The sequence below is a fragment of the Schistocerca gregaria genome, chromosome 3 (assembly GCF_023897955.1).
Source record: "Schistocerca gregaria isolate iqSchGreg1 chromosome 3, iqSchGreg1.2, whole genome shotgun sequence".
NCBI lineage: Eukaryota > Metazoa > Arthropoda > Insecta > Orthoptera > Acrididae > Schistocerca > Schistocerca gregaria.
The window spans coordinates 885913553-885928906 of record NC_064922.1 but is presented as its reverse complement, the minus strand read 5'-3'; the positions used below and the strand labels follow the sequence as shown (position 1 = coordinate 885928906).

At 43.4% G+C, this 15354-nt stretch overlaps 1 protein-coding gene across 1 annotated transcript in view; it reads left to right on the top strand.

The window, feature by feature from the left end:
* The window catches only part of LOC126354485 (cytochrome P450 4g15-like), a 96336-nt gene that overhangs the window by 29901 nt on the left and 51081 nt on the right, over positions 1-15354 (top strand). Inside the window, exon 3 of the mRNA XM_050004204.1 lies at positions 1753-1980. Within this exon, the coding sequence (XP_049860161.1) occupies positions 1753-1980 (228 nt within the window). The remainder of the gene's footprint in view (positions 1-1752; positions 1981-15354) is intronic.

The window sequence follows — 15354 nt, the reverse complement described above, 5'->3', positions numbered from 1 at the left end:
GTCGCCACACAGTTAACTCGGCTGTGAGGGACATCAGTATAGTTACGCTGAAACTTGCTGGTACTTTAAAACCGTTAGCAGCCCTAGGATTCACACCGAAAACATTGTCTTTCACAGGTATTAATACTACCGACTGAGCTATACAGGCGCGACTTATGATTTGCCCTCACAGCTTTATTTCCTAAGTGCCTCCTTCCTATCATCCAAACTTCCCAGAAACTCGTCATGTAATTTCAGAGACTACCACTCCTGCAAAAAAAGATATCGCGGAGGAATGGCATAGCCACAGCCTAGCAGTTCATGTACACGATAAATCCTTCACGTTGCAGCGAATTGTGGACTATTATGGAACTTCCTGTCAGATTAAAACTTCGTTTTTTTTTCCATAGGCAGAACTCGCTCGGCTACCGTGTCATCATCAAAATGGCTCTGAGCGCTATGGGACTTAACTTCTCAGGTCATCAGTCCCCTATAACTTAGAACTATTTAAACCTAACTAACCTAAGGACATCACACACATCTATGCCCGAGGCAGGATTCGGACCTGCGACCGTAACGGTCTCGCGGTTCCAGACTGTAGCGCCAAGAACCGCTCGGTCACTACGGCCGGCGTCTCATCATCGATTGAACCAATCATGCATGGCTCACGACCCGCTCTGAGCTTCAGTGCCATCAGCATCTCTCTAACTCCCGACCCAGGGTTTAATTTTCCAGGAAATTTGAAAACAGCGCACTCTCCGCAGTGAAAATGGTTCAAATGGCTCTGAGCACTATGGGACTTAACATCTGAGGTCATCAGTCCCCTAGACCTAGAACAACTTAAACCTAACTAACCAAAGGATATCACACACATCTATGCCCGAGGCAGGATTCGAACCTGCGACCGTGGCAGCACCGCGAATCCAGACCGAAGCGCCTACAACCGCTCGGCCATAGCGGCCGGTTCAGTGTGAAAGATAAGCTCTAAAAAATCACTACGTTGCGGATAAGCCTTTTCTTCCGTAACATCCTTTCTTCGAGGGGGTGTTCGCACCGCAAGATAAAGAGTTTCGATGAAGTTGCGAACTTACGAGTGAGTTACTGGTGGAAATAAAGTTGTGATGGAGGGTCGTGATAACTGGGTAACTGTCGGTACTAGTTTTGTCCGCGAAAGTCAGGATTTGGTGTTGGAATCCCATTGTAGTATGCAGTGTTACTGTTCCGGTTTAGAAACAGTGTACACTATGGTTCAAATGGCTCTGAGCACTACGGGACTTAACTGCTGAGGTCAACCGGCCGATGTGGTCGGTTCTAGGCGCTTCAGTCTGGAACCGCGTGACCGCTACGGTTCGAATCCTGCCTCGGGCATGGATGTGTGTGATGTCCTTAGGTTGGTTAGGTTCAAGTAGTTCTAAGTTCTAGGGGACTGATGACCACAGATGTTAAGTCCCATAGTGCTCAGAGCCATTTGAACCTTTTTTTGTATATTTGTGTCAACATATCCGTCACTATGAAGAGAACTGCTAATATGTGTCCCTGGGGAATCGCCAGAATAATTTTATTTATGAGAACAGGCTGAATTCAGGTAAAAAAGATGTGTATAATGATGCTCAAACTGTTGAGTGCCCTAAATCTGTTAAGACCAGGGAATAATCTTCTGAAGCTAGGCTAGTTTCATTTACTGTTAACAGACCGACAACCGAGTTAACACGTCGGATAGTTTAGTACAAGTTTAGTGGAGTGACTGATGCGCTGGTGGGTGCTGATCTGCAGGTGCTGGGCCGATTCATGGGAGCGTTCAATGAGGCGGGCCGCTTCGTGTGCGAGCGGCTGTCTGCGGCGGAGGGCACCGAACTCAACGTGTACCCCACGTTCTTCCAGTCCGCTCTCCGGACCCTCACCTCCACCCTGTTCGGCGTCGGCCTGGACCAGCTGGAACCAGACCATAGCAAGCAGGTGCACTTCGCTACGGAGTTTTACAAATCCATGAAAGCAATCCAGGTAAGCTTACGCCGTCTGACCACTATTAACAACTAACTTAGCGCCCGCTGCTTCGCTCGCGTAAACTGTATGGCTTGCAGAGATTTTCTTGTTTTTACGAGTATTTGATCAAATTTGAATTTTGTTTTCAACTGCAACACCTTCTTAGCTTTTCAACTGCTTATGGCCATGTAAGAGTGGTCTTTTCAGGACTTCTGACAAAAAAGCGGTTATGGTAGCTGGAGTCCAAAGGTTTGTTAATCGTGCCTTTTGCGGTCTTGTGGAGATAGCTCCATAGCAACTTTCATGCCTTAACAAATATTTCTTTACATCTAACCTCGAAGTAAAATACCATTTTTCATAAATTTAACTTTAATTTTTTTAATGAAACGAAATATTTTCGTACAAATTTTCATCACCTATTGTACTCCCTTAGGGGTTGAATTTGCAGAAACACTGAAACACTCATTTTTAATTTCCTACCGACAAGTCAAATACCAAGTGCCATAGATGTAGCCTTAAGAACCCGTTAGTACTTCTTTAGTAATTATTTATATTCAAAAAACACTTTCACCTCTAAACATTCATGGTGGTGTCTGACTGTTCTATATCGTGTCTCCCTACCACTTTCGCGCAACGACGCTCTGAGCGTGTTTTTTAGGGAATTGACTAGTTTGAACCTGGGACCTGTTGCTGGTAAGGAGACGCCAGACCACACATGACATGTAGAATTCAGAAGAGTTCAGTGAGACTAGCTATGATATAACCAAATACTTAATGATCTCAGCGTCAGCTCCACTGCACTCCCTGTAAAAGAATCTTAATACTAACTAAATTTAGTGGAAGGGGTTCAAGGCTTTCCTATTTTTAGTTAGCTGGTAAAATAACGTCGAAAAAGCAGTTAAGTTTACCATTCGAAATTTTATTCTACTCACAAAACATCGTTTATAAATTACACTATTGATAAAAGGAAATGTTTTAATACAGGATGGTAAAAACCAACTGCGTTCAACAAAAATGTGAACGAATATTCCCTGAATGGGTTTCCAAGTTCTACAATCGATCGAAGGATGACCTATGCCATATCACATCTATTATCTAGGTTTAATTTAAGTTTCACAAAAGAGAAAACTATCAAAATTGTGTACAGTGACCCTCGATTTTCTTTAATTACTTATCTAAGATTGTCGTAAATTACAGTGGCTGATGTGGCTTCTCAATAACTATGTAAAAGAAAAATCATCGCGTTTTAGATCTGGTCTTCAAGTGGCAAATGTGAACACCATGAGTTTAAATTAACGATCGACACTAGCATTACGCAAAAAAGGGGTGTAACAGATGAGTCTTCTGCAGTTCTGAGTGAAGCCTTATGCGCTCAAAAATGCGGCATCGCGTGCATTCATTACCTTGTCGGTGTTTAGGCAGCGTCAGGGCGACAGCGGCCGGCGCACCAGCCATCCAGCTCGCCGTCTTGGAACTAACTCTTTCCTAACTTCTCCTTACTACAATTTACCGAAGTTAGTTTAAAAAAACTATCTGGCTGTGTTTTCATCTGACCAATCAGGGTCTCAATGTTAACCTTAAGCTCCGCCTACAAAAATTCTGTCTATCCAATGAGAAACGTTATACTTTTCGTGGTGGGGCAATGTTTTTAAAGTTTGCAACGTAACAGAGACCCTAAAAAGTCTCACGCTAAAACTTGCAGCTGGTGTGGTCCTTTTAGCGTTATCGTAAGATCTATACTGTTCTTCTGGAGGGCTCTATCTTTTAACATGGGCTGGGGGATGGTCCTTGACGTACCTGAGACGCGAAAAAGTCTCACACTAAAACTTGCGGGTGCTAGTGGTCCTTTTAGCGTTATCGTAAGATCTATACTGTTTTTCTGGAGGGCTCTAGCTTTTAACATGGGCGGGGGTGGTGGTCCTTGTACCTGAGACGCTTTACCTCGCGCTAAAACGTGCGGGTGGTAGTCTTACAGGTAGGGTAGCGACGTGGGTGTCCACTCCGTCCGTTATCGTAGGGCCTTCTAGCTTAACACGGTTCTGCTCTCGGCTTCTGTCCTCGTTTCTCCCCTCGGAACTGCGTCTGCCTCACGGTGGGAAGGTACGACATGCATTTAGGCATTCTTGTGTTAGTGTGTGGCATTCCATTTGCTCACTCGTTACTTGTATTACTTTGGTTAATTTAATGTCACGATTTATTCGGAGCTATGTGACATACTAGTAGATTTGCTTATTATGTCAGGGTTTTCATGGAAGGTGTTGGATTTGCCTGACACCTTACACACCCACTATTTTACCCCCTTAGTGGTTGAACTTGCAAAAGTGCTGAAACATGTGTTTTTTATTTCCTGACTAAGACATCAAATACCAGTTTTGCCTACTTCTAGCTTAAAAATTCCCTTAATACCGATATACTTTTTAAAAAAATTCTTCATCCGCTATTTCATCCCCCTTAGAGCTGTAATTTCGAAAAAGACCTTCTAAAATATAAAAATATCCACATCTTCTCCAGATTTCAAGTTTTTATCCTTAAAGTTTTGGGCTGGGCGTTGGTGTGCCAGACAGTAAGTTACGACATTGCCTTTTATATACACAGAAGATGAAACCTATAATTTTATTTTATTTAGAGTGTAATGTGGATCATCCTCAGAACTCAAGCGGATAAATGATTAGGATTGCAAGCCTAACTATTCGGAAGAAAGGCAATTGGTTCCGAAGCACTAAATTGAGAGGGGAGGGGCAGAGGGAAGGGGGTGGACATCCTTTCACATAGAACTCACGCAAGCGTTACAGGGCCGGTACCAGAAGCAGATTTCAGGTTACCCGAGTGGCTAACCTGAAAATTTCATTTCCATCACTGGATATGTTAAGCATAAATGGACAAATTTCAACAGTAATGTCCAATACGCTTTGCAAGGGTATGGGCCGAGCGAAGTTGTTACGGATGAGAAAGACCGCTCGTGGTTGGAGAGCCGTGTTAGAAAGCTGCTACAAGAACAAAGAAAGCTTCACTGCAAATTTAAACAAAGTCAAAATCACACAGGCAAACAAAAACTAAACGAAGCAATTTTAGCGTAAGGAGAGAGGTACTTGTAGCGTACAACGAATTAGAAATTAAAATTCTGTAAACAGACTTGACAGAAAATGCTTACGTTAAATAAGTAAATAGATCAGAACCGTCTGTGCAGACACTCCCTTATCATAATGGCATCGAAACGAAGGATGGCACACAGAAGGCCAGAATACTAAACGCCCAAAACTGTTCCACTGAGGAAGACCACAATGCAGTTCATCCTTTACATCTCACATTAACGTCAAAGCGACAGATTTCAAAATAAGTGACATGGGATTTGATTATACTGAAATAAATTTGACAGATATTACTGGCACAGAAATAATATCGCACGAGGTAGAGATCTTTGGAGAAAAAGCATGGAAAAATGGAGAGCCTCTAATTGCATACAGCTGCGCTAATTTGCTCTATTTCAGCGCTACATTAGAGCGACGGCGCAAGTCTGGTAAGTCTCTGTCTAGTTCATACACTGTTGAGCCGAAACAGAATGACCACCTGCTTAACAGCTTGTTTGTCCATCTTTGGACCGAAATACGTCACTGATTCTATCAGGGATTCGACAGATTTTTTGTAGGTTTGTGGAGGTATGTGCCGTTAGATGTCTACGCACAGGTCATGTAATTCACTTAAAAAACGGGCCGCTGATTTGCGTACTTGTTGTCTGCGCCCGATGGTGCCACAGATGGTTTCTATAGGATTTCCATCAGGCGAATGTGGTCGCCGAGTCATCAACGTGACTTCACTAAAATGCTCTTCAAATCACTGTAGCATGGCCCTAGCTCCGAGACGCGGACGATTTCACTGCTGAAATATGACATCGCCGTCAGGGAATATATCAAGCATGAAGGCATGCAGTTGGTTCGTAGCTACCGGCGTGTCTTCAATTACTACCACAGGTCCCGTGCAACAGCAGGAGTGTGTCTCCCACTGTATAATATCGCTCCCACCAACCTGCGTGTCTGGTGCGCTGCACGTTTCGACCGCCGTTCACCTCGATGACTGCGTTTGTGGAGACGTCCATCGACGAGTGTAGCAAAAACGTGAGTCACTTGAAGAGCCCACACGTTTCTATTGATCGACGGTCGAATCACGATGGTCCTGTGCCCACTGCAATCGTAATTGACAATGTCGGAGCTCTATGGTCAACAACGCACGATGAATGATGTGCTCCGAAACATTTGTGCGTACTCCAGCATTGTGTTCTTTCGGCAGAGGAGCCACAGATCACCAGCTATCCTACTTTACAGAGCAGACAGGCCTCAGAACACCACATCCTGTGAAGAGTCGTGGACGTCCAAACATTTAGTTCCTAGTTGTAGTTTCGCTGTCCTCTCTCTTTCCGTAGACGCTCACGACAGTAGTAGTTGAACATTCGACGAGTTTCACCGTTTTCGAGATACTCGTTCAAAGAGTCTGACAAAGGGCAGATTATTATTACGCAAAGTCGCTTATCTTAATGGATCTTCCCATTTGCAGCTCATATCTTCGGGGTGATCCCCCGTCCGTGTCTGCTCTATTTACAAACTTCTGTTACCGCGTCAGGTGTCAGCAATGCCACCAGGAGACACCCAACGTCGCGGTTGGCAGTGGTCATAATGTTTTGGTCGATCAGAGAATATGCTGCACTAGATTGGTCCCATAATGTTATCATTCTGCTTTTGTCCACTCACGTCCTCAACGCTACCCATATTTTTCTAGTGAGGTTGAAGCTTTCCATCTTACAATTTTGATCAACCACTAGGCTGTGATGCCTGGGTCTGAAAGTGTCCCAGATCTTTATCCATTCACACTTGCGTCATAGTTACGAGAGTACATTTTTGTACCTGTTACTGTCCTTCCATCCGGCCGGTGTGGCCGTGTGGTTCTAGGCGCTTCAGTCTGGAACTGCGTGACCGCTACGTCGGAGGTTCGAATCCTGCCTCGGGCACGGATGTGTGTGATGTCCTTAGGTTAGTTAGGTTTAAGTAGTTCTAAGTCATAGGGGACTGATGACCACAGATGTTAAGTCCCACAGTGCTCAGAGCCATTTGAACTGTCCTTCAAAGGAGTTACCATCGTTGTGTGGAACCCGTTGCCAGCGATGTGGAAGGCGTAGTATACCGTTAGCAGAGCCTGTTCTGTTGATGGAGCGGATGGAGCGGTCTACTGCCTGTCAAATCTGTGGAACAGTTCCGAAGCGAATGCCACGAAATGGTTCCGTCATCTTTGGAATCAAATCAAAGTCACAAGGAATTAAGTCCGGGGAGTATGTTGGATGGTACAGTACTTCCCAGTCCCATCGACCAAACAGTGCAGCCACAGCTTGCGCTGTATGCGCCCGCGCAATTGTCGTTCAAAAGAATGGGTGGGTTGCGCAGAAAGTGTCGCCGCTTCTTTCGCAAAGCTGATCGCAAGTGATCCTCCAAAAACGAACAGTAATCTAGCATTGACGGTCTGCCGTGGAGGAACGTAATGCTTTAGGATAACACCATCACAGTCGTACACGAGAATCACCATAACTTTCACCATACTGGGGCTCTATCGCATCCATTTTTGCATTTGGTTGGTCGGTTGGTTGGTTGTTTGGGGAAGGAGACCATACAGCGTGGTCATCGGTCTCATCGGTGTACGGAAGGATGGGGAAGGAAGTCGGCCGTGCCCTTTCAGAGGAACCATCCCGGCATTTGCCTGCAGTGATTTAGGGAAATCACGGAAAAACAAAAACAGGATGGCCGGACGCGTGATTGAACCGTCGTCCTCCCGAATGCATTTTTGCATTTCCGTCAAGTCATGCAGAACCCATCGTGATGCAATTTTTCGCACGCCCGGGCGTTCCTTCAGAATGCGAAGCACAGTCGTATGCGATAATCCGGTTTTGTGGGCGAGCTCACTGTCTACTAATTCGGCAACAGCATGAACTACAACTTCGGAGACGCTAGGACGACTTGCCCAATGCATTTGTGCCACAGGTTGCCGACTTTCGTTGAAGGCTTTTACCCAAAGTGCCACTGTTCTGTACGGCAATGCCGATTCCCCGCACGCCTCTTGAAGACCTTGATGACACTGTCGTGCTGTAAGACCCCTGGCGCATTCAATCTTGATCCAACACAGTTTTTTCTGTTTAGAAAACATAGTGACACCGTTACGTTAGACCGCTCGCTCACTACTGACTGTGTTTTCCTCGATTGTCCGCACGCCGGTGACGTGGGACGGGCGAGTCCATTTGTTCGGAGGTAAGGTAGGTATGTCAACAACGTGTGCTATCACCTACAATAGTAGATTCCATTGCATAGTGTCCCCACAGCAGTGTTGTCACTATAGACCTATATCTCTGACGTCGATCTGTTGTAGAATTTTAGAACATGTTTTTTGCTCGAGTATCATGTCGTTTTTGGAAACCCAGAATCTACTCTGTAGGAATCAACATGGATTCCGGAAACAGCGATCGTCTGAGACCCAACTCGCTTTATTTGTTCATGAGACCCAGAAAATATTAGATACAGGCTCCCAGGTAGATGCTATTTTCCTTGTCTTCCGGAAGGCATTCAATACAGTTCCGCTTTGTCACCTGATAAACAAAGTAAGAGCCTACGGAATATCAGACCAGCTGTGTGGCTGGGTTGAAGAGTTTTTAGCAAACAGAACACAGCATGTTGTTCTCAATGGAGAGACGTCTACAGACGTTAAAGTAACCTCTGGCGTGCCACAGGGGAGTGTTATGGGACCATTGCTTTTCACAATATATATAAATGACCTTGTAGATAGCGTCGGAAGTTCCATGCGGCTTTTCGCGGATGATGCTGTAGTATACAGAGAAGTTGCAGCATTCGAAAATTGTAGCGAAATGCAGGAAGATCTGCAGCGGATAGGCACTTGGTGCAGGGAGTGGCAACTGACCCTTAACATAGACAATTGTAACGTATTGCGAATACATAGAAAGAAGGATCCTTTATTGTATGATTATATGATAGCGGAACAAATGCTGATAGCAGTTACTTCTGTAAAATATTTGGGAGTATGCGTACGGAACGATTTGAAGTGGAATGATCATATAAAATTAATTGTTAGTAAGGCGGGTACCAGGTCGAGATTCATTGGGAGAGTCCTTAGAAAATGTAGTCCATCAACAAAGGCGGTGGCTTACAAAACACTCGTTCGACCTAGACTTGAGTATCGCTCATCAGTGTGGGATCCGTAACAGGTCGGGTTGACGGAGGAGATAGAGAAGATCCAAAGAAGAGCGGCGCGTTTCGTCACTGGGTTGTTTGGTAACCGTGATAGCGTTACGGAGATGTTTAACAAACTCAAGTGGCAGACTCTGCAAGAGAGCCGCTCTGCATCGCGGTGTAGCTTGCTGTCCAGGTTTCGAGAGGGTGCGTTTCTGGATGAGGTATCGAATATATTGCTTCCCCCTACTTATACCTCCCGAGGAGATCACGAATGTAAAATTAGACAGATTCGAGCGCGCACGGAGGATTTCAGACAGTGGTGGTGGTGGTGGTGGTGGTGGTGGTGGTGGTGGTGGTTAGTGTTTAACTTCCCGTCGACAACGAGGTCATTAGAGACGGAGCGCAAGCTCGGGTTAGGGAAGGATTGGGAAGGAAACCGGCCGTGCCCTTTCAAAGGAACCATACCGGCATTTGCCTGAAGCGATTTAGGGAAATCACGGGAAACCTAAATCAGGAAGGCCGTAGACGGGATTGAACCGTCGTCCTCCTGAATGCAAGTCCAGTGTGCTAACCACTGCGCCACCTCGCTCGGTTTCAGACAGTCGTTCTTCCCGCGAACCATACGCGACTGGAACAGGAAAGGGAGGTAATGATGACAGTGGCACGTAAAGTGCCCTCCGCCACACACCGTTTGGGTGGCTTGCGGAGTATAAATGTAGATGTAGATGTAGATTTACGTTCCAGCCTACGTATCTAGGAATTTTTGCTCTTTGCCACATCGAGGATGTTACCGTAGCATGCAAACTTCAAGGCGAAAGTAACTTTCTCATGACGTCTCACTGTCTTGTAATACAGATCGATAAAATTTGGACCATACATAGAAATAACTGCTGCAATATAGTACAGAAGGTAACGGAAAGAAATACACAATGTAACGAAAATATACGGCACTTTTATTCAAAGCCAGTAATTACACTGAAGTCACCGTGTTTCATGATGGTTCTCTGAACATTACAAAAAACAAGACATGATTCTTAACAGAGACATTACAAAAAACAAGACGTGATTATTAACAGAGAGTGTGGTAACCATGGACGGCAAAGCATGCTCTGCGAGGTGTTCCCATGATGGCCACAAGGTTGGTAAGCAGTTACTGTGGCTTTTCTTTCCATTCCTCAACCAGCGTGGTTGACAACCGCTGGATGGTGTACGTCCACGCGCTGCAGTATGACACTCAAACGCATCCCACATGTGCCCGATGCCTTTTAAGTCGGGTGTACGGATAGGCCAGTCCATTCGCTGAATACCTTCCCGTTACAAGGGGTTCTCCACATGCGCAGTTTGATGCGGTTGCGCTTTGTCCTCATAAAAAGTAGTCAAGGCCGAAAGCACTTCTGAAAAGAGGCATGTGGAGGAGGAGTACAATACCACAATAATGTTGACCGGACAACGTACCGTTTTCAAAGGTTTAGAGATCAGAACGCTCATGCAATATAATGCCTCCAAGCCACGACACCTGGACCACCAGAACGATCATATTCGACGATGCTGGGCGCACACCCAAATGGCGAGAGGTGGGAACGCGGAAAGCTCTGAGAATAGTGTAGAACATGATCGTTTTGGAGATCCAGATGTATGGTGCGGAGAAGCATTATGTTGCATGGGAATATTTATCTCCGAAATTTTGAACAGTGTACGCTCACCGATTAAAGTTACTGTGAAACTGTAATCCTTCTCCAGATGCGTCTTTTCAGGAGTGCATTCGGCCCCGATTTCGCTTTTATGGATGAAAATATGCGACCGCTCTTGAAACGAGAGGATATTCGGCGAACGGTCTGCCCCGAAGTAAATCCCATCGAGCACATGTGGGATGCTTCATCAATCGCTGCAACTCGTGTAATTATTGTCTTTGAACAAAAGTTGCCACTTCCGCTCGTCTCATTGTGTATTTCTTTCAGTTACTTTCTGTGCTACACTGTAGCATTTCTTTCTATGTATGATCGAAGCTTCATCGAGCTATGTTACTTGGCATTAACACATCAGGCGAAAGTTGCTATCTTCATTAAATTTGGACATCTTTGTAGCTGTGTGGACCACTTCTACCTCCTATTTTTACAGAGAGGTGTGACCTTTGCCTCTTTCCAATGACATGGAACATTTATCCTTTAGCCTCTAGACACACAGTCTACATGACGCTTTAAGGCTTGTGGCGGAGATTACGTCTAGTACCAGTGTAATTTCCTTACTCTCCCATCCACTCGTGGATTTTGTGTGTAAAGAACGGCTGACGGTGAACCTCTATGAGCTCTAATTGCTCTGACTTTCTTGTCGTCATTTGACGAGGCGTATGTGAGAGGAAGTAAAGTCTTACCCGGCTCTTCTTGGAACGTACCCTCTCGTAATTTGAACAGAAAGCGTCTGTCATGCGCAATGCATCTCTTGTAAATGTTGACAATGGAATATGTTGAGCATCCCTTGAAACATCCCCTTAGAAAAATGTATAAAAGACTGTGCTAGTAAACCTCTTACGTTATTTGATTTTCAAACAGCTGAGCAAAACTGGACCAACACTAAACTGACACACAATTTTTTTATTTTTTTATTTTTTTGCACAACGCGATCTGTATTTCAATAATCCCTACAAAAGAATGGCCCTGACTAACAATAACCTATACCTTCCATGATTCACTTACCTCACAAAAAATCTTCATTACTCGAACTACTGCAATACAGCGAGCGCCAATACTGCCAGCTAAATAAAAGATTCTAACTACTGAAGGCCCTAACTACTGATAGGCATAGTTAGCAAATGAAAGATTTTGACGCAGAACACTGTATTTACCTTAATAGTGTTCAAAAGTCATATATATATATATATATAATCAGTTAATGACATCCGGTCTTACAAATTTCGTTTTTCTGACGGACACAAGTCCAGATCGTCCGCTCTCGAAACTCTCTTTTCTCTCCCCACATCCAACACTGCTGGCCGGTCACCTCCAACTGCGCAACGCTACGAGCAGTTCACATCCAACTATCCAACACTACGATAGCAAATATTCCAACCATGCAAATGCCACAGACTGCACACAGCACAGTCAGTGATTTTCATATAGAGCGCTACGTGACGTTACCAACAGAAAAACCTAAACAGCCTACTTACGCCCTGTAGCGCTCTCAAGTTACTGAATGAGCTGGTGAGATAAGGAGCCACTCTTCGTTTGATCTTCTCTGTCTTTACTATCTAACCAATATAAGAGTTCCAAAGAGACAACACGTAATCAAGAATAGGTCGAACGAGTATTTAATAAGTTACTTTTTTCGTATATGAATTTTTTCTTTGAATATCAGCCAGATATTTGCAATTCCCAAAACTAGTTTTGTGTAGTTAAGGTTCCTAGGTATTTAATGGTTGTTACTTTTTCTAGTGATTTACCTTCAATAGTGTAATTATAAAACAACGGTTATCTCCGCTTATTTATGAGCGATACGTTAGTTGCATTTACATTCAGAATCAACTGTCAGGTCTTGCGGCAACCGTAGGTCTTCACAGATTTTGTTAGTCTTCTTGCGTTCAAGCTTTCTGAAGTTAACAACATTGTCCGATAAAAGTATCACAGAGCTTCCGATGTTAGCCACTAGATGGTTCTGCCTACAGCTGTTAACCGTAACAGCCCTATAACACTCTCTAGAGGCTATATCTGTCCGCTGTGGCCCCTTAACAATGAGGTATTGAATTATGCTCGGAAGTCCTGAATCTAGCCACAAAAATTGTCCGACTCTCACTAAGCTTGTTTTTTATTAATCGACCACAGTGTGGAACTGTATCAAATACCTTTCTGGATCTCAACAAACACGGTGTCAACGTGGGCGCCTTAGCTCTGTCTCTCATGGACACACAGAGGGCAAAGTTTCGCAAGACTTGTTTGCGATGTTAATAATGTTGATATTTTTGTTGTGAGTGTCGCTATCACAAGATGTCCTTGCCGTTTCTATATAGAATTTGATGGGACTACATCGGGCCTTGGAGTCTACCGAGTTTTCGCGAATTATGCCATTCTAGCAAAAGATGAATGTGACCTTGGATTTATGATGTGACAAGCGTCGCCAGCAATGTGGCACATGAGTAAAAGAAATTCTGATAGTGAAAAGTGACGCTGGATTTGAAGCACACACAAATGACGGAGCAGTCATAAGACATGTAGAAAAATTTAACCATGTAGGGGCATTTATTGACAAATGTGAATCGCGTAATGCAGAAGTAAAGTGCATAACACAAGAAAGCAGAAAAGTAATCAGGGTGTATGGACTTTTCTCGGTGAAACAAGATCGTTTCCAACAACAATAAAAAGCTGGTGGATAGGATAATGGGTGAATTTGTCCTATGCTATAGATTAGAACTATGGATTGTCAGTACTGACCTCAAAAGAAGTCTTTGTAGATGTAGAAATAAATTATTTACGAAGGAACGCCAGAATATCAAGAATCGACAATGAAAGTAATGCGTTATGATAAATGAAACAGTGATAGAAATAAAATCACTAAACTGATATGAACAATGGTTGAGAATGCCCTACCATCCATGACCAAAATTAATTTTTGAGAGCGTGAGGTGCCGGTTGAAGAATTTAGCATACCCCTGAAATGCTATAGAATATATCTACAGTGACCTGCAGTGATAGATAATTCCCCATAACATCATGCGAATTAAAAGAAAACAAGGTTGCGTAACTGATAACGGCTTGTCTAATTAAATTACCAGGGGAGGTGCAATTAAGCCCGAAAATATTGGCACCGCATCTCCCACAGACAAATGGTTAACGATATCCATCAAACTACGAAGAGAAACTATGGGTCGCTACAATAATCGGGTTTTTTGCTAAAGGATATCATACATGTTTTATCCACTGAATCAAGAATATAACGAATTATCGAGGGAACCAGAAATTGAAAACAGCTTTGCACAGGTGGGTGGATACATGGTAGAAGCGATATAAAATCGTGTTTACGAATGTGACAAAGGATTGCAGAATACCTTATGAGGCACAGAAAAGTCCCAGAAAAATAGGGACACCAGTTCTTCGCCTAAATGCGTAGTCAGTTGTGGCGTGCTGTGGTAGATTACGGCTAACATAAGACAATCACTTGTCGAGTCCCATTCAGGCACGGTTTTACTACTAACAAATAATATATAAATCTTTCCTGTAGCTTTACCATGTGCATTAACATTTAAAAGTAATACTCAATGTTAATTACTTATTATTCATCATTTGCCAGTAAACCTCCTCGTAGATCAATAGCGCCAATGGCTGCGCTCCATTATAGCTGATAAGAAAACTTAATATTCATTTAGGACGAGAATCATACAGGACTACAACAAAACCAGTTACTTATTATTAACGCAATATGAGGTTCTGTTTAATCACTGATACTCAAGCTAATGACTTATTTTGTTGAAGAAATCTCCACCTGGGAACGTGTAGCAATTTTGTCTGTCAAGCAGTGTAAATGGCACTAAGTTCATGCCAAAAGTGATCTTATACAACCAGCAAACAAGCTAAATGCATGTTAAGTAATCTCAATCATACAAAAGTAAAGATTTTTAGCAATCTTCAGTGCTCTTGCATAATAGTCTCATTACTAGTTGCAGATCGTCTTCCAATTTACCGCTGCTCTTATTCGAGTTGGCAACACCTTTCTTTAAGCAAAATGAACATACCATACGCGCACAACACTAATGTATTGTTTCCTGTTAAAAATATTTCATAAAAGTTGTTACGAAATAACCAGGCTTCATACATCAGTAGAGAACAATTTTTATCACCTAAGATGCTGTATGCTCTATTTTTTTAAGATTATTCACGATCTAAGTGGACTTTATTACCTCAGAGTGGGTTCTGGGCCACCAATACACAATTAGAATCGCAATAATGACCATTCAAGATTTATGGCTGTTTAAAAATTCAATTTAAAACTGCCGCTGCAATATTTCACTTTAAGATGGCGGCTAACATATAATAATAACTTATCGAATCCCCTTCAGGCACTGTTTTACTACTAACAAATAATATATAAATCTTTTTTGCAGCTTTACTATGTGCATTAACATTTAAAAGTAATTCTCAATGTTAATCACTGATTACTCAGCATTTGCCAATAAATCTCATCTTAG